The sequence below is a fragment of the Astyanax mexicanus genome, chromosome 1, assembly GCF_023375975.1.
Source record: "Astyanax mexicanus isolate ESR-SI-001 chromosome 1, AstMex3_surface, whole genome shotgun sequence".
Taxonomy (NCBI): Eukaryota; Metazoa; Chordata; class Actinopteri; order Characiformes; family Acestrorhamphidae; genus Astyanax; species Astyanax mexicanus.
Window position 1 is genome coordinate 55,171,318 of NC_064408.1, and position 19,455 is coordinate 55,190,772.

Genomic DNA, 19,455 nt, shown 5'->3' on the forward strand with positions numbered 1-19,455 from the left:
AATAGAAGCAGTAGTTTAACTATTGTGTTACTCCTAAATTATACATTTTAAATAGTAAATAATAATCTGATGTAGAGATGTCTTGTAATTCTTAATTTGGGTCAGTGTATTTTAAGAATTTTACTTCTCTCTGGTAAATAAATGTAATAATATTTAATTATATTAATATATTTTATGTTATTTTATTACATATATTATTGTATTCGTATATATTTTTTTTATTCTAAAATGCTTACATTTGTCAAATGTAACCATGTTTTCAATTATAGATAAACGAAGCACTTCTTCCTCAATATGTGTGGACTTATTATACCACCTATTCAACAATATTTTATCACAGGTGTCTGTGTTGCCTGCATGAGTAGAAAATGTGTTTTAACACTATGTAAAAAAAATGTCACAATTAATAGACTCAAAATTTATTTAATTGATTAAAATTAATAAAAAGAAAATACATTTCAATAGAGGTTTTAGAACAGAACATTTTCTTTCCAGTAAAGGCATTATTTTGTAAGATAAGATGATAATAATAACTTTAAAAGTGCATTTGCAGAGCTGTATATCAGTTATAGTTTCCGATTCTCATTCTCTCTCTGTTTAAAAAAATAACAAACATTAGACTAATAAAGCAATACTAGAGCAGATTTTAGCTGACAATATTCATGACCTACAACAGTGTTGTAAACTCATACATTTAAGTTGTGTACGTTGGGGTCTTACGTAATACAATTTAATTAAAATAAAGAGTAAATGAGAGTTTAAACCAGGTGAGAAAGATAAAAACAAGCAGGCGTGTGTTTGTGCGCGAGAGTGCGGGCGTGTCTTTTTCTTTTCGTTTTCAGAAGATTATATGTGTATATATAAAAAGGTATGAGTATATTTTATATATACATGTATTTATAAATTTGCAGAACTTTTTTATTTTAACTCAAAATAGTGAGAATAGCGCATTGTGGTATATATACAGAGGTATACATTTCAAGTTCGTAAGTGCATCACTGGACATTGTGTGAATGTGTGATCATTTTATCTTATTTACAGAATGTAGATATACTTGTTTAATACGTGAGAAAAAAACAGATAGATTTAAATTTCTGACACCATTTCTAGAACGCAATGATGAAATATACTAATTCTTAAATCACGTTTGTGACGTGTTAGAGTGCGATTTTGACCTTAAAATATTTATAGAAGTCATGTGACCGTGTTATCAAAATAAATATAAAAACACTAGTGAGCTGCTCAGTTAATTTAACTGATTCGGTTATTTTTAATAAATGTTTAGAAATTGTGGTATATAATGGTATTAATGGAATGATTTGGCAATATTGTTATCATTACAGCCAAAAAAGTTTTTTTTTTTTAAATCGTGCATCTTAATAGAGCAAAATGAGCGAGAGAGAGAGAGAGAGAAAGAAGTTTTCTCCACTCTGCTCACTGACTCCCCTCCATCCCCTCTCGTGCTCCAGGTGTGTTTTCTCTCTACAGTTCAGAGATTAAGTCATGCTCTCAGTAAGGGGCTCTCCGCGCTCTCCCGCACCTTAACACTTCCAGTCCCGCCATGTATCAGGGTCTGACCATTAGCGCGACCCACCACGCCGCTCACTCCTACGAGGCGAGTTTCCTGCCCTCAGTCGGGTCCACTGCCAGGTCGCCGGTGTACGTCCCGAGCCCGCGCGTGCCTGCCGTGCTCCCGGCGCTGCCATATCTGCAGGCGCACGGGGCTCCTCATCATGGCGCTTCCTCATCCTCTGCACACTCAGCTTGGGCCCAGGATCCGGGCTCTTCTTCCTCATCACCACCCTCCTCCTATAGCGCCGGCGGCTCGGGGAACACAGCGCACGCCCCGCCCGTGTCGCCGCGCTTCGTTTTCTCCGCTAACAGTCCGCTTTGCTCCGGGATGACCGGCACGCTCGACACTCCCGCAGGCGGAGCGCGCGGTCTTGGTATGGGCCCCTCTTACCACCCCAGCCCTTACCCCGCGTACGTGAGCCCCGGAATGGGGGGTACATGGGCCGCGTCTCACTTCGACAGTTCCGTGTTGCACGGCCTGCAGTCCGGGGACCAGAACCCAGTCGCCAGACACCCCGACCTAGGTAAGTGCCAATGATTAGTATTTTACACATCTTGCCAACTCGCCGTGATTATGTGATTGTAAATGATGACTGTAATAAGAATTAGTAAGAAATCAACTTTAGTTAACATTAAAAGTAAGTTTTCGTCTCGCATTATTTTACGGAGAGTTTTTTATGGAGGACCAAAACCTCTAAATATGTTCAAATGCATTATTTTACAGCATATACGCGTATCTGTGCTCTAACGTATTATTATGTGGGGTCAAACATATATAATAATCCTGATTAAGCAAAAACCTTGCATCTACATTTTTGACATCGTTGTATGTTTGCCTGCTCTGAAACTTGCTCTTTATATTTTCAAAAATTTTGAACAGATTTTTAAAAAAAATGTGATGATCTGGGTGGTGTAAAACATTAAACGAGAAATATAAATTAGGATACGGATCTCAACATTGCTTTGATGCGTGCTTTTGGTGGGCTTATTGAAACAGTCAAAAAAGAAAGCATTTTTCCTTATCAAACTTAATCTTGGGTGCTTACAGTTAGTGTAATTTATGGTACAGAAATAAACGTTTGATTTTTTATAATTTTCTAGTGTTAGGTTTGGCCAAATGAATACTAATGTAAATTATTAATAATAGATGATCTAATAATTATCTTTCTGATGTTACTTAATCTTGGTTTCAAATTTAAATAAGAACGAAAATGCATGCTGAGAAAGCGGTGCTTTGAATTTAAAGTATTAATATATGCATTTGCAAATTAATGAAAATGTGATGAAGATAACTGCACGTTACCTCTTTTGTAAACAGTTAATCAATATTAGTCACGAAGCATTCTAAAAGTATAGTTTGTTATTTATTATTATTAGCGATTAGTTATCAGAGCAACTTAAAACTCTTACTATAGCAGATTCATATTATTCGACAAAATCTCGTCAAGACTTTAAACTTGATCACTGATCGGCACTAAATGGCTATTATTCTTTTATATATCTTTCTTTACGATTATGTTGATGACAGGGGCTTAAATGGTCTACTCATTAGTCTAGCAGATATACTATTTGTGAAGCACATAATTTAAACATAATTAATATTTAAAGTATGTGCTTAATAACATATTTTTCAATTATGTTAGCTTGGACTATATATTTTTTAATTGATGCCGCAGGCTAATTTAACTATTTAAACATATAGCTAAACGCCAGTGTTAGTTATATGATATATTATCTATTTAAAATGTTAGAAATATGGATGCGACCTTGTACAAGAAGGCTGTGTTACACTAATTTTGTCATACTGCGATGTAACATTTATTATGCTTGATCGACAATATTGTATGTCTACATTTAAACGAGAAAATAAACATGCTAAACATGCATATTAAACGAATTTCATGCGTTACATTAATTACGGCTACTTGAACATCTCTATTGTCTAGATCAGCGTTTCTCAACCTTTTTTCTATCACGGCACACTTTAAATATATGCGAGATGTCAAGGCACCCCAGTTTACGGACGGGGGGTGGGGGGGGTGGGGGGGGGGGTGCTGGCGCAGTACTTCAGGTGAGAACGAGGGGTGTTGCTGGCGGAATATGAAATAAAATAGCGCGTGCATCGCGTGGGGGGACAAAAACTTTACAGTGTGTCCCAATTTAGGGGCTGCATCCTTCAGAGGCTGTATTCGAAGATAGATTGCGTCACAGCTGCGCAGTAATACACCGCCTCTGTGGGTCGCATCCTTCAGAGTATGCTGCCTGTGAATTGGGACACACCCCGACACGAGCTGACTCTGGAAAGGAAATATGCACGTGAGGCGCAATATTTTGACGGCACCCCCGATGAAGCCAGACGGCACCCCAGGGTGCCGCGGCACCCTGGTTGAGAAACACTGGTCTAGATACACGTTTTAAACAGCAAATATAAACATTAACTGAAGCATCAATGTCATGTCCTGGTCGTTCACACAAATACAACCAGCGATTTTATTGTCTTTTAGTCTAAAGATCCTATATGTTTAACGTGGTGGTGTCAAAATACAAGAAAGTATGTTTTTAATTGAAAATATAGTAAGACCCAACTGTTCTCTTCTCATATTCCCACACTGGGAATCTGAGGCACGGTAAATCTCAAAACATTGTGTTGTGTTTTTGTGTACCGAATGATTTACAAAGGGATCTCAGGCATGATTTCTTTAGTTCAGTAGGTGTATGACAGCGAAAGACATTGAGACATATGTCATATAATTAATTTACAAATGGAGCCGCTACACCTGGGCCTGCATAATAACAGAGCATTTTAAGGACTACATTTTCTGTTTAAATATGTTTTAGTACTTTTTGTCTGGGCTGAAATTAGCCCTGGAATAAAATTGAGAGGGTCAGTCATGTAAGGGGACATTCTACAATAGAGATAGTTAGGCTCATCAGTGGCAGGTTGGTCGGATCCGCGAACGTGCTTTCAATAACCAAGCGATCTAAACAACGAGCAAAATAGAGTCTGCTGAGCTTGTAGTATGATCACTGTAGATCTAGGCTACTTGGTCTTTTGTTGCTTTTTTCTGTTTTTGTAAAAGCAATATTTTAGCAGAAAAAATATAATAGAAATGAAAGATTAATCTAAACAGGGCAGCTAAATAATGACCATTTTCCTCCTTTTCATAATCTGTGATTTCTGTTCGTTTAAACACCAAAAAACGCACAAACAGTGCAGGGTAATACAAACCTCTAGCATACCGTCATGATCTTTCTATCCACTATAAACGTAAAATAAGACGACTGAGACTGATCTTTATTACAGATTCATGTGACATTATTCAAATAATTCACCTGATTTGCCGTCATTATTAAAGCTGGATCGCAGAGGTTTGGACTGCTTTCACCAACACGTGAATAAAAAGAAAAATGCTGGCTTAAATATTACTCTTTTGTTATCTAATCAGAAATTCCTAACATTGGCCACTGATTGCAAGTCAGTCTTGTGCGTTATGGGCCTGTTTGTTTCTGGCCCACAGGACTTCAATATCAGATGGGTTTGGAGGTGGTGACCCAAACATTACCTTGCTATCAGTGGGGTACAGTACACTGTGTGGACTTTGAGCTTGCTAATAATGACCATGTCAGTAAGATGTTAAGAGATTGGGGGTTGCCTGCATGCAATTAACCTTGACTAAAGGTGTAAACCTTTAGAAAATGTGTTATCATAATTTAAAACAAAATGGCAAAAAGTAAATTAAAGCTATACTTTTATCTTTGGACCAATTATTTAAATAAGCCTTTTATGATATATTGTATGCTGTTGAAAGATTACTACCCTGCATTCCATTTTTGCAGTAAGTAATAAAATGTGTGACCACATTTTTTCTATGATCTGTTTGGTGTATAGTCAATTCAGAATGAACAATGTGTTGGATATTCTCAGACCAGTCCTTAAAATTAGACCAAATAGAAAAAGCACAGATACAAAGAGGGGTTATTGATTTATTTTGTTGATAACTTGTCACCAGAAGATAACTACATGGACTGTGACATGATATGAGCTATTATGAGATTTTAATAAAATTAAAAATGAAATTAATAAAACCCAGCTGACTGGTACAGTTGCATTGAGCCTGCCCAGATCATTAATGAAGTTTCAGTGAATATATCATTATTAGTTAATGTAGGTACTGTTTGTGTTCTTTTTGTTGACGCAAGACAGAAATAGTAAAAAAAATGTATTGAAAGCTTTCAAAGCAAAATCTGATCATTAAACTGGTATTTTAGCTTTCTAAAAATAAATTCAACAACCATGTATTTTCAGTATTAATAGCACAGTCAATCAGCTTATCTAAACATTTTGACACTATATAAATAGATAGAGATTTTCCACATGGAATTTTATAATTGCCTAACAAAGAGTCTTTCCTTGTAGCTTAGTTTCTGGGTGACCACAGAATCTGACTCATGTTGATTTGATGAAACTTGGATGTCACTTAACGCTTGTACCAAAGGGGGCTACTGTTGTCTAATGTTAGTAGAACAGGCCAGCCACAGTGTCAGTTGCCATTTATTCATTGTTCTCACCCATGTCAGCTGACTCTTGTAGGGCTCAAGGTTTCAGCATTGTTGATATGAGCCTTAAGAAGAGGCAACTTTCTGTCTCCATTTCAAATTCCTTACAGAAACACATGAACCAAGGCAAAAAAAAAAGAAAATTACAATGTTGAGATATTGAGAGTCATTTTGTAGACAGATGCAGAAGTATGAAGATATGTTATTTTCAATAAACTCAAAAGAATAAACTCACTTTTTTAGCATGTGTAATCATTTTTTGTACCATACACTATACAGTATTTTTAATACATATTTGTATTTTGAAATGTCAAGATAAGTCTAGTCTGTTATGCTTATATTATAGAATACATTTATGTAATACAGTATATACTATTATTTTCATATTGTATTATTTTGTTCTAATGAGCACATACCCACATTCATTATGTAATAAATCTAAACCTGTTTCAAATAAGCAGAATTGTACATGTATGTGTACAGAACATGTACAGAATTGTAAAATGTATGTGATAAATAAATGTTTTTTGGTTGGATGTTTATAGATCTACAATTCAAGTTCTGTTTGATGGTCATTTGAAAGTCTGTAAATACCCTTGAACTATCCTTGAAACGATACATATAATTACATACAAATCAAATAAACATATTGATTTAATGTATCTTCTTTTTACCTCACAATTTTTGTTCATATTTTTATACCGTTCAGACAAACTGTTAAGAGTCTCTTAGGGACTTTTCATTTATAAAGGTCAGCACATTTTCTGCTCTATATGCAATGCGGTCTTTTCATCAGCAAAAACTTATCATACACTTAGAAAAAGTAGACTTTGGTGCAGAAAGTCCTTCTGCCTCTACATTGAAACATGAAAAAATGAGAAACAGCTCCTCCTGCGGGTCAGATGAAAGACAATTCTAATATTTGAATACAGCCATAAATATTATAATAAACATTGTGAGTGAATGCATTTCATGGGTAATAATTGTTTCTCCCTCTCTCTTTCTCAGAGCTGTTTGATGATTTCGCAGAGGGTCGGGAGTGTGTAAACTGTGGAGCCATGTCAACTCCCCTGTGGCGGCGAGATGGGACAGGTCATTATCTGTGTAATGCTTGCGGGCTTTACCACAAGATGAATGGCATCAACAGACCACTGATCAAACCTCAAAGACGACTGGTGAGATTTAATTAAGCCATGCCACCTGACAGAAGATCACTAAAAGAACTTAAAAACACTAAAGTACTAAATATATACAATATACACCAGTCAGTATCAGTATAATCAATTTTATTCGTTTTTACTATTTACACTGAATCAACACATTATTATTAGTTATGTTAGTGTTAACGAATCAGCGCATGCGACTGATCTGTAAACTTAAACGCGTTACTTTTTAAAAGGCAAATTAATAACATGACCAAGTTTACATATTTACTAGCGGTTTATTTAGCGATGTAACCACGATTTTTTTCTTTTTTTGAGAAGGTAGAAAGACTTATATGTATGCTTTAAAATGAATTAAAATTCATAACTAACATTTATAACCCAGGGCCAGACTGAGACAGTTTCCAAGCTGGGAATAATGCTGGACTTGCAAAAATTGAAAAAACATCCAGCTACTGTATCTACATGAACAGTAATTAATTACCTGCCCACTCATTAATGATCAATTCTGCTTATTTTGATAGCATTGCTTTACGTTTAAAAATAACACTCATACAATTAAAGAAATTCTTATATATATGAATTATATTATTTTACACTATTTTATTTTTTATATATTAGCATTTTTTATATCCCGATAATGGTAGAACTCTTGACATTAATGCTGCAATCAATAAAATCAATTAATTCCTGCAGAAACTTTGTGACAGTCTAAGCAAACACATACAAGGAACACACACCTAGTAAACAAAAAAATGCTTGGCTTCCACAATCCCATGATCTAAACGCAACTGAGATGGTGATTTGGGATGAGATGGGTACAGCATAAAGGAAAAGCAGCACCTCCAGGAACTCCTTCAAGATACTGAGAAAATTAGTTGGAGTAAAAAGTATGTGAACCCTTTGGAATTACTATGTATGGGCCATTTCACCGAATGTTTAAAAAGCACGTTTAAAAGCAAGTCCACTAATTCCTTTGTTTTTTCTCTCAAGAAAGTCTGCATTTTAAAGAAGTGGTTGACTACATGTTCAAATAATTTATATTTATGACAAAATCATCACTACATGTGCATGCACAGTGTATTTTTTTATATGTAAAGCCATTTTTATCTTTTCAATAAGACCCAAACCTAAAATTGGTGAAATTTATTATCATGCGATTTATTAAACAAATGGATAAATGCTACTGGCACTCAGTACTGTTACTGGCACTCAGCCCTGTTACGATCAGTCCTGTTACTGGCACTCATTTCTGTTACTTCCACTCTTTTCTGTCCTGGAACTCACTACTTTTTATGTTTTGAGTAACAGGACTGAACGTAACAGGAATGAGTTTTTAGCGTAGATTTTGCAAAAACATGAAAAATAGCTAAATGGCGGCTATGCTAATAGCATGAGGACATTCTAGTGATTTTTCCCAAAATTTGTATTTTAAAAATAAACAAATAAGATCTAAGAATTAATTTGGGTGACATGACCGAGTGTTGAGATTACTTAGAATAAGATCAAATATACAGAAAAACAAATGAGAAAACTTAATTTTGGTCTTCCCATGATCTTGAGAAGAACCAACTGATGTCACTTCCTGTTGTAGATGAGACTTGTAGAATGTTTTAGATGTTTCAGATGTTTTCAAGACCTCAGCCTACTGATAGAGCCACAGACATGGACTTGCTGGTGTGCTTCAGATCCTTGTCCTGCTGCAGAACCCAAGCACGCCTGAGCTTAAGATCACAAACTGATAGATGGATATTCTCTTTCAGGATTTTCTGATAAACAGCAGAATTCCTGGTTCCATCAATTACAGCAAGTTCTCTAGGTCCTAAAGCAGCAAAGCAGCCCCAGACCATTCTACTACCACCACCATGTTTTACATTCAGAATGATGTTCTTTTTTGGAATTATGTGTTCCTTTTTATGCCAGATGTAACAGGATACATACCTTACAAACAAATGAAATTATCTGAAGTTAACATTTGTTTAATAATCTGAAAAATCTGAAAAAGTACGACAAACAAGCAAAAAGAAAAGAAATCTGTAATGGGGCAAATACTTTTTCACAGCACTGTGCATATGTACAAATGTCAATCAAAATTCATTGCCCTCTTCACAACCAAAACTCATTATCATATACACTCATCATAAAAATGACATTATGAGACATACAAAGGGGCTTATCTGTGTACATGACTGCCCTGTTGTTTTCATTCTGACTTGTGCTGTTGTGTTGTTGGTATTCTTTTTAGGCAAATAATGCCTCGAAAAAGAGGTAGAAAGCAGTTTAAGCAGTTGAGAGTTGTCGCATCATAAATCTTGAAATATTGCGCACCATATATTTTGTGGATATATCTTTTGCTTGTTGTTGGTGTCAGGGGATAGAAGAAGATACTCACCAGTTACATAAGGAATCTTATGTCTAATCTTATGCCGCATACTTCTGCCACATCAAGTGCTTGCCTTGAAGACACAGATGCTATAGTATGTACACTGTCTGAAGTCTGGCAGATGTCTAGCATGTTGTGCTGCGTGTTACACAAGCATTTCACATGCATTACACAATACTTTTGTGTAGCTCAAAAATATATTTTAAACCACAATAAGGAAATAATAGAAAAGATTAAACCATAACCATAGAAAAAATGCATTTCATTGTGTTTGACTCTGCTATTTGAGGTTAAAAGAAAATGAGGCGCGCACCTGACTATTTCCTGGAGAGAAATGTCACTGCACTCATTTTCTCATTGGATTAAATTAACAGAAAAATTCTGATGTAGGCAAGACTAGTATGAGCAAAGATGCTGTCACTACACCAATGATATTGATAAGATCACATGATAATATTCAATAATATTTACTGTTTCTGTCTCTCATTCTCTTTCTCTATAAAATACACTCAGTCTGCCTCCCGGAGGGTGGGTTTATCCTGTACTAACTGTCAGACTACCACAACTACTCTGTGGAGACGAAACACAGAAGGAGAGCCTGTATGTAATGCCTGTGGACTCTACATGAAACTACACGGGGTAAGACTGCATAATAAATGATGCTTAAACTACAGCCAGCAGCGGGCGACACTGTGTCAGAGGACTGACATAAGTGGTGGACTGAACATATAAATGTTATATAATGGTAGTACTAATCCACAACATAAATTCAAATCTTTAATTTAAATCTGGAAGTTGTTCTCAACATTGTATTAAATTTCATTATGAATATGGCAGTATTAGTAGGGACTAATGGTTTGTGCCACTGAGAATTTTTTTTTTTTTTTGGGAGCAAAATTTATCCAATTTTAATAGTGTCAGTGTTTGGCCACACTCCAGTCCCCATTCTAGTGACAAGCTAAAAAACTAAATCAGTTTCACAGTCATTACAGACTATTAACTAAATAATGGGTCCGTCACCCAGACAGGGATATATGCTAGTCTTGGTCTGCACAGTATTTTGAATATAGTTAAAAAAAAAAAAAGAACAGGGGTGGGTTTCCCAAAAGCTTTGTAATGCTAAGAACTTTGTTAACTTAAGTTGACTCTGGTTGCAGTTCAGCCCCTTAAACACAAGAGACAGCAATTTTAAGGGAGAAAAAATGTGGTTTCCGTGGTTATTATATTATATTATATTATATTATATTATATTATATTATCTGTAGCTTGTAGTCTAATTGGCAATATTTAAATAATCAAACCCATGCATAAATCATTAAAATCCAGATTGGAGATAGTGGACCTCTTGACATCAATGAATGCAATCAATGAAGTCCTGCAGTTAATGGTCACGGTCTTGTGGTGTCTTTAATCCCACCTACATGCATTGTAAAGGGGACTCTGTGATGAATGTGCAGGTAATACATAATAATCAGGGGCTTTTAACTGACCTTGTGGCCGTTCATCTGGGAAAACTTGGGTGTGTCAACTCGTAAATATATATGGAGTATCATTCGGACACACTGTCTCAATGTTTTTCTTAATTTCTTTATTTAATTTATTTTCTACATTGTAGATTAAAATTAAAGACATAAAAACAAATAAGTGACGCATATGGAATTATCTACTAAATAAAAAAGTGCATGGCCTCCACAATCCCCTGATCTAAACCCAACTGAGATGGTGATTAGGGATGAGCTGTAGCTTCTCCCTTATGGAGACACCAAGAAAATACCAATTTTAAAATAGATTGTAGCATTAATATAGTTATAGTTGTTTATTATTTTAGTCATTTATGTCTTTAGGAGTATTTCTCAAGGCCTATGTACATCTGTTTGTTATTTGAATTTCAGAATATGTATAATGATATTGATTACAACACTAAGTTTTTTGGGTGTAATGGTGACTAACTGCTGCATATTTGTCAGTGCTGAATCAATGTTTGTGGTTCCACTGAGTGCTATGTTTCGGAGGAGTCAACAAAGACATTATTTGACCTTCGCTTTGCAAAGCTCTTTGGGAAAAACTAGCAGAACTGGCTCTTTCTTTTCTCACGTCATGCGTTAGTTCGTTCATTATTCGGTAAGACTGATTGTTTTCGTGAAACCCACCCCAGATATTCCATGACTAGGCTTAATCCCTGTTTGGGAGACTGACCCAAAATGTTCTAGACCTAATAATTGACCAATACAGGATTTGATGGGAAACACCACCAATTAATTTGTATTTATCAAATCTCCTTCCCCACAGGTTCCCCGTCCTCTGGCCATGAAAAAAGAAGGAATTCAGACTCGCAAGCGCAAACCCAAAAACCTCAATAAGCCAAAGCCTGGTATGACATACATGTAACTAACATACTGTATGTGTGCACAGTACAGAGGAATACTCAGGCCATAATAAATTCACTTTTATGTGAATAGCGACACAGTTTTGTCATTTTTGAAAAGAAGCAATCACAGTATGTTTGTCAGGTAGAATGTTTTATTGCTTTAATCCAGGGGGTTTAACTTCATTAATGGCAGATATTTTACCTAGCCCTTTCTTGTTTTAGTCACAGAAGTGACAAACTAACATAATTATAAAACTCACAGGTATTTTTGATCCTTGAATGCAAATTATTTTGCAATGCCAAAATTCTGAAACTGAAGTACATCATAAAATGTGATTTTTTTCCCCATGAAATGGGCCGTTACTGCAGTCATCTATAGTTGTTGCTTACACTGTGTTCCAAATTATTATACAAGTGATATTTTATTTCAGATTTTCCTAAATCATCAATGCAATGCATCATTTCATGTCATGACGCATCAAGTATACTTTCAGTTTTATTGAACAGTATTTTTTAAAATAAAAAACTCAAAATGCCCTGTTCCAAATTATTATGCACAGCAGAGTTTCAAAACATTTTATAGGTTGCAAAGAACTGAAACTGGTCATTTGTTGAATTTGCTGCATTAGGAGGTCACAAATCAAAAGCTATTTCAATCAAAAACTAACAGGCCAAGTTACATGTTAACATAGGAACCCTTGTTTGATTTCACCTTCACAATTCTTGCATCCATTGAACTTGTGAGTTTTGGTGAGTTTCTGCTTGAATTTCTTTGCATGATGTCAGAAAAGTCTCCCAGAGCTGCTGTTTTAATGTGAACTGCCTCCCGCCCTCATAGATCTTTAGCTTGATGAAACTCCAAAGGTTCTCTATAGGGTTGAGGTCAGGGGAAGATGGTGGACGCACCATGAGTTTCTCTCCTTTCATGCCCACAGCAGCCAATCACACAGAGGTGTTCTTTTAAGGATTCAAGGATTCAAGAATTCTTTATTGTCATTCACATTCGCATGTGGTACATGAAATGGAACAAAATTGTGATCTCACGATCCAGTTTACAGCCAAGAGCTGTTGTTAAAATGGATAATATAGATAAAATAAGATAAAAAAATAAAAAACACAATAAAAATAGAATAGAACAAAATAGATAAAGATAAATACACAAAAGATAAATAGGGAGAGTAGGCAGGTAGAAGCAACAAGTCCAGAGTGCAGTTTTGCTATAGCAGCATGATAATGTGAGTTCATAATGTGACTCAGTGCAGTTTAAAGTGACAGTCCTTATAAACAGTAGTTGTCCTTTTATTGTGTCAGTGCAGTGTGTTGTTTAGGTGGAGTTTAAGAGTCTTACAGCTCCTGCCTGAGGGGAGCGGGACAAAAAGTGTGTGTGCTGGGTGGGTGGGATACTTCCTGGTGCAGGTGGTCCTTTTCCTGCATGTGTAGATGTCCGTGGTGCTGGGGAAGCTGACTCCAGCAATCCTCTGTGCAGCCTTCACCAGCCTCTGCAGAGCTTTCCTGTCTGCAGCAGAGCAGCTTCCATGCCACACGTTGATGCTGGAGCACACAACGCTCTCCACCACACATCTGTAGAAGGAGGTGAGGACTGCGCTCCCGAGTTCAGCTCGTCTCAGCCTCCTGAGGAAGTAGAGCTGCTGATGTGCCTTCGTGACCAGAGTGGAAGTGTTGTTGCTCCAGGTGAGGTTGCTGCTCAGGTGCACACCCAAGTACCTGTAGCTGTCGACCACTTCCAGCTCAGATCCTCCAGTGTGCAGGGGGAGGTGGGCATGCTGGCCCCTTCTAAAGTCCACAATCGTCTCCTCCTTCTTCTTCTTTACGTTGATGCAGAGGTTGTTTTCTCTGCACCAATCCTCCAGGTGCTCCACCTCCTGCCTGTAGCTGGACTCATCTCTGTTTGACCAGTGCCGTGTCATCCGTAAACTTCACAATATGACAGCGTGGATGGAGAGGTGAGCAGTCATATGTGGGCAGTGTGAACAGGAGGGGGCTCAAAACACAGCCCCGAGGGGATCCAGTGCTGAGGATTATGGAGGGGGAGGAGATGATGTGAATCCTCACAGACTGCGGCCTGTTGGTCAGGAAGTCTAGGACCCAGTTGCACAGAAAAGAGCTCAGTCCAAGTTAGGAGAGTTTAGTTATCAGGGTCTGAGGAATCATTGATGTGGCTCTGAACCAGTCTTTCAAAGCACTTTGTGACTATGGGAGTGAGGGCTACTGGCTGGTAGTCATTCAGACCTGTCACTGCGGAGCTCTTGGGGACCGGGATGATGGTGGCAGTCCTGCAGCATGAGATGGTGCATTGCCATGCATGAAGATGATTTGGCTCTGGACGGCACGGTTCTTCCTTTTTTTAGGGACCCTAAAGGGGCCTACCAGCATTCTCCCCATGATTCCAGCCCAAAACATGACAAAACACCCCCTCCTTGCTGATGTCGCAGCCCTGTTGGGACATAGTGGCCATCCACCAACCATCCACTACTCTCATCAGTAAACAAGACTGATGCCATCTGCATCTGTTTCTGCTTGTGAGCTCTGGTTAAGGGAGGCCGAATAGTAGGTTTATGCACCACAATTGGCCATTGAAGGATCCTACACCTTGAGGTTTGCGGGACTCCAGCGGCACCAGCAGCTTCAAATACCTGTTTGCTGGTTTGTAATGGCATTTTAGCAGCTGCTCTCTTATTCCAATGAACTTGCCTGAAAATAATTATAATACTAATAATAATGTTATCATTGGGAGGTTTGTTTAATAAAATTTTATATACTTAATGGGTCATGACTTGAAATGATACTGAATGTCATTTGCACTGACCATTTAGAAAAATGGTCTGAGAAAAATATCACCTGCATAATAATTTGAAACACGTGTATTTGTAGGTTTCTTTGTTTCAGTGGAAAGCTACTCAGTCAGGCTGTGTCAGGTGACTGACTGACATTTAGGAACTTTCTAATTCTTTTTCTGGATAAAAAGATATACAAAGGTACAATCTTTAAGCAATTACCCTAAGAACTATAGTATTCGGTATTTACTTTTTAATGTAACATAATAAAAGAAAATCAGTAAAGAGACGATCACTTCACACATCCACTACATAAAAGCCATGTAAATCAATATAATCACTGTAAGTCACTAATACATGAACCAGTTAAACAAAATGTTGTCATACTTAAAGCTAAAATTACCATCTCACATTTTACCTCCCTCTTTTCTTTTTTGCTAGTCTGATAAATGATCAATCCTTTAGTCCTCCAAATATCATATATGTGCATACAAATAACAGTCATGCCATGTTTAACAGATGATGTGAAAAATTACAAAGTGTCACTGTCCAAATATTTAGAAACCTTAGTGTAATTGTAAAAAAATATATAATAATCATATAAAGACAAATTGTGTATAAATAATAATAATATACCCTTACCTGGACTTCTAATTGGCAGAACCCGCCAGGGCAGATGGCCATACCCCTTCTAATGCCAGCACTAGTGGCACTGCAGCAGAGCTCCGTCCGATTAAGACTGAGCCAGACACACCTACTCTGTATTCTCACCATAATATACACACACAGGTAAGCAAACACACTCAGAAGCTGTTTCATTTTTTTACATCACTGGGTTTTGAAACATTTATATTTTATCCCCAGGTCACCGCTATTCCAGCCTACGTGGGAAGCCAACATGGGGCTTCCTCCCTGAAACTCTCCCCTGGAATTCATGCTGGAGCACACAGTGCCAAAAACGAGACCTGGAACAGCCTGATCCTCACTTAGGTCTGAACCTGACATACCATGATCAGTGTCTCCATAAGAACTAGTACATGGACAGGTCAGATCTAGGCAGTACATGGGAACTTTCTGGCATTCACCAAACCAAAAGTACACTTTGAGCAAACAGAACCTTGAAACTACACAAAAGCATCTCTGATTACATCCTATAAGTAACAAAGATGGAAAACACATACCCAAGTATCTTTACATCTTTTCACACTTACCTAAACGAAACCAAAGATTGACAAAAGGAACCCAGGCTCCCTAAAATCTCAGTGACTCCTGGAACAACATCACTGTAAAATACTTTTTAATATTTATCAAGTCACAGACAATTAGTATACGTTTTTAGCTTTAAGCTTATAGGTAAAATTATTTCTACAGGCAAAGTTATGACTTCCTGGGCTTTCATCTTCTACATGGCCTTTCACTCTGATGTCGGTCACTGTCATACCAGCTTTGATTACATCTCTAATGAAAAAACACTATTATACCTCATGTAAAACACTCCCCAGCCAGGTGTATGCACATGAAATGTTAGAAAGAATTGTCTTAAAAATACATTTAAGCACAACCTACCAATTGTGTTTATGGACAGAAGCAATCCACCCCTAATGGTTTGAAACAAGAGTTTCCTCATTACATAAAAAGTTATATATTTTTACTGTTACAAATATATCCAGTAACATTTATAAACATTTTATTGGTTTGTCTAAAGTGACAGTAAATTAAGTTCAACTGTGTATGTTGATGTTCTTTAATACAGATACCAAAACCAAACTGTCATGTTCAAACATTTTTATTTACAGTTTAAAATAAAAGTTCAATAGTTTTGTTAAACTTTCGCCTCTTCCATTGCTTCTCCTCACATTTTACAGGGTCAAATCTGTAATTTTATATCACACAGAGTCCTAAGGTAGTGGATAGGATCCCATTATATATTGCAACAGTGTTGTTTCTCCTAATGTGATTTTACAAATAGTACATAAATGTATATATTGGCCATGTATCTCTATAATCATGCTTATCATTCTTTGTGCTGTATAGACATCACATGTACACTTTAAGCACAGAGAAAATATCACAAGCAGTGATTTTTTTTATGTGGAGTATTGATTCTCTTATTTTTGCCTTTGTCAGAATGACAGAATTGAAGGTTGGACAATTTTTTTAAATAAATAGATTCAACAATAAATTCTGTGTTGTCTGAAATAATCTAGAAATTTAGTCAGACAAACCTTTATTTCCTAGATAATAATTACAAACAGACAAACAAATACAATTGTGGATGGATGTTTACATACACTTATGATAAAATTGATGTCATGGCAATATTAGGCTTCTACTGATTTTTTAATATTCTTTTTTATAGTATAAGGATTTTCTGACATTTTAACAAGAGCAGTGTTATATAGAATGAACATATACAAACAGCACAAATATTTTCATTAATATCCCTTAGCAAGTTGCACATTAAGCAGACAGTCAGCAAAGTCCAGCTGGGATTTTGGATTGAATATTTGACCACTTCTTCAGCACATTTGTTTAACTGTTATAACCAGGTGATGGCCAGGACTTTAAATGCTTTATGGGCCATTTCACTGAATGGGTGCCATTTGCTTGTTGTAATTCATCCAAATTAAATAAAATATTTTTAAATCTTTTTTAATAACACATATGTTAACTATTCAAAACCTGTCCTGGTTAAACTCAAACTGCTCAAAATTAAGCTTTACTTAATTTTTATCAAGGTTTCTAAGCTGAGGATGGTTACAAAACTCATGTGACATTTAAAAAGCATGTTTAAAAACAAGTCCACAAATTCCTTTGATTTTATCTTAAGAAAATCTTTATTTTAAAGAAATGGTTGACTGCATGTTCAAATAAATAATATTCATGAAAAAAAAACTCTTGGTAATGGCACTTATTCCTGTTACTGGCACAGACTCCTGTTACTATTAATGTTTAGAGTAACAGGACTAAAATAAACAGGAATGAGTTTTTAGCATAACATTTGCAAAAACATAAAAAAGGGCTAAATGGCGGCTATGCTAATAGCATGAGGACACTGAGCACAGTCTTATGATTTTAAAAATAAACAAATAAGATCTAAGAATTAATTTAGGTAACAGGAGTGAGTGTTGAGATTGACCTTCTTAGTCATAGTTACAATAAGATTAAATATGCAGAAAAACAATTAAAGAAAATTTAATTTTAATCATTCCATGGGTTTCAGAAGAACCAGCTGTTGTAGATGTGACTTGTAGAATGTTCTAGATGTTTTAGATGGGGTAATGTTATCATGGGTAAGTTTGTAGTTTAAGAATGGGGGAAAGGTAACATTTTTTTCAGTGTTCTATGTAGGGTTTATTAATGTTTTAATCACATACTTTACTTTTGCAATTAGGTCAATGTAGAAGACACTATGCCTAATAATAAAATGTTTTTAAAGTTATTTTGTGAGCACGTTTATGCATGTAATTTGCTGGGGACAGCATAGCATCCATTCTGTGGAATGGCCCTTCCCTTAATCTGTTTTATCCATTTCATAAGCACTTAGTTTTTTGCTGTGTCTGTTTTCCTGTTGGAACTGCCAATTGTCTTGCTGACATTTGAGGTTATACTGTATAATTCTGAGGTAGTTCTTCTTTTTCCATCCATGTACAAACACAATGTAAAAGCTCAACTAGAACAACAGCTCAACCACAAACCCTCATGCTAACATGCTAGACAGTGGATATAGTTTCTTGAGGTTAAATGCCTCACCTTTACTCTTGTAAATATACATCTGGTCAGTGTGGTCAAGCAATCCAGTTTTCCTGCAAATTGGGTTTTTTTGTCCATGTTTTCAGCATTATCTTAGCTATAGCATGTATGTGTCAATGTTTCTTTTTTTGGACAGAAGTCTCTTAGTTCAAGTAATGTTAAATTCACTCGACTGCAGACAGTGACACTGGTGTTCCAGCAGCTTGCATGTGTGTTATGGCAGCCCTATGTCATGATGGTTCTTGGGTGTTACCAAACATGTAGACCAGTTTGCTCTATGCTGAGACTGATGGTTTGTTTTTTTTTTTCTTTCAGACGACTGCTCATAAACATGCAAAATTATTTGAACCAATCACCTTGGAATCTGTGGTTGTTCTAAAAATGTCTCCATGAGACATTCTTCTTTCATACTGTACTGTGTGTTCGTCCATTCAGTGAGTGTTATAAAAAAAAACCCTATTCGTGTGTGCAATGACAAGCTACTAAAGCCAATCAGGTTTAACAACAGGAACATAAGACATATCTTGGGCAAGTCACAGAACTGTCATTTTGTAACTGGCACATTCCGCCAAATTGATGCCATTTCTTTTCCCAGGATATTACATGTATAAATGTGCACACAAAATAACTTTAAAATACATTTTATTATTAAACATAGTGTCTTATACATTGACCTGTTTGCAAAAATAACATATGTAATTAAATCATTAATAGAACCTACTTAGAACACTTAGCATTGATTACTTGTCCCCACACTCTACCTATACACTTTACCATGAAATATAATTATTAAAATCTATACTTTTATGCTTTGTTGTGTGACTCCATCTATGCTTTACAAAATATTGTTTTCATAATAACTCC

The 19,455-nt window shown here is 36.2% G+C and overlaps 1 protein-coding gene across 1 annotated transcript; it reads left to right on the plus strand.

Moving 5' to 3' along the window:
* Positions 1-1,404: 1,404 nt before the first annotated feature.
* gata4 (GATA binding protein 4) lies at positions 1,405-19,398 on the plus strand. The gene is made up of 7 exons (XM_015602841.3): positions 1,405-2,096; positions 7,138-7,304; positions 10,189-10,314; positions 11,965-12,046; positions 15,500-15,627; positions 15,703-15,828; positions 18,907-19,398. The coding sequence occupies exons 1-6, from the start codon at positions 1,562-1,564 to the stop codon at positions 15,826-15,828; spliced, it is 1,164 nt and encodes a 387-aa protein (XP_015458327.1). The 5' UTR covers positions 1,405-1,561; the 3' UTR covers positions 18,907-19,398.
* The last annotated feature ends 57 nt before the right edge of the window (positions 19,399-19,455 follow it).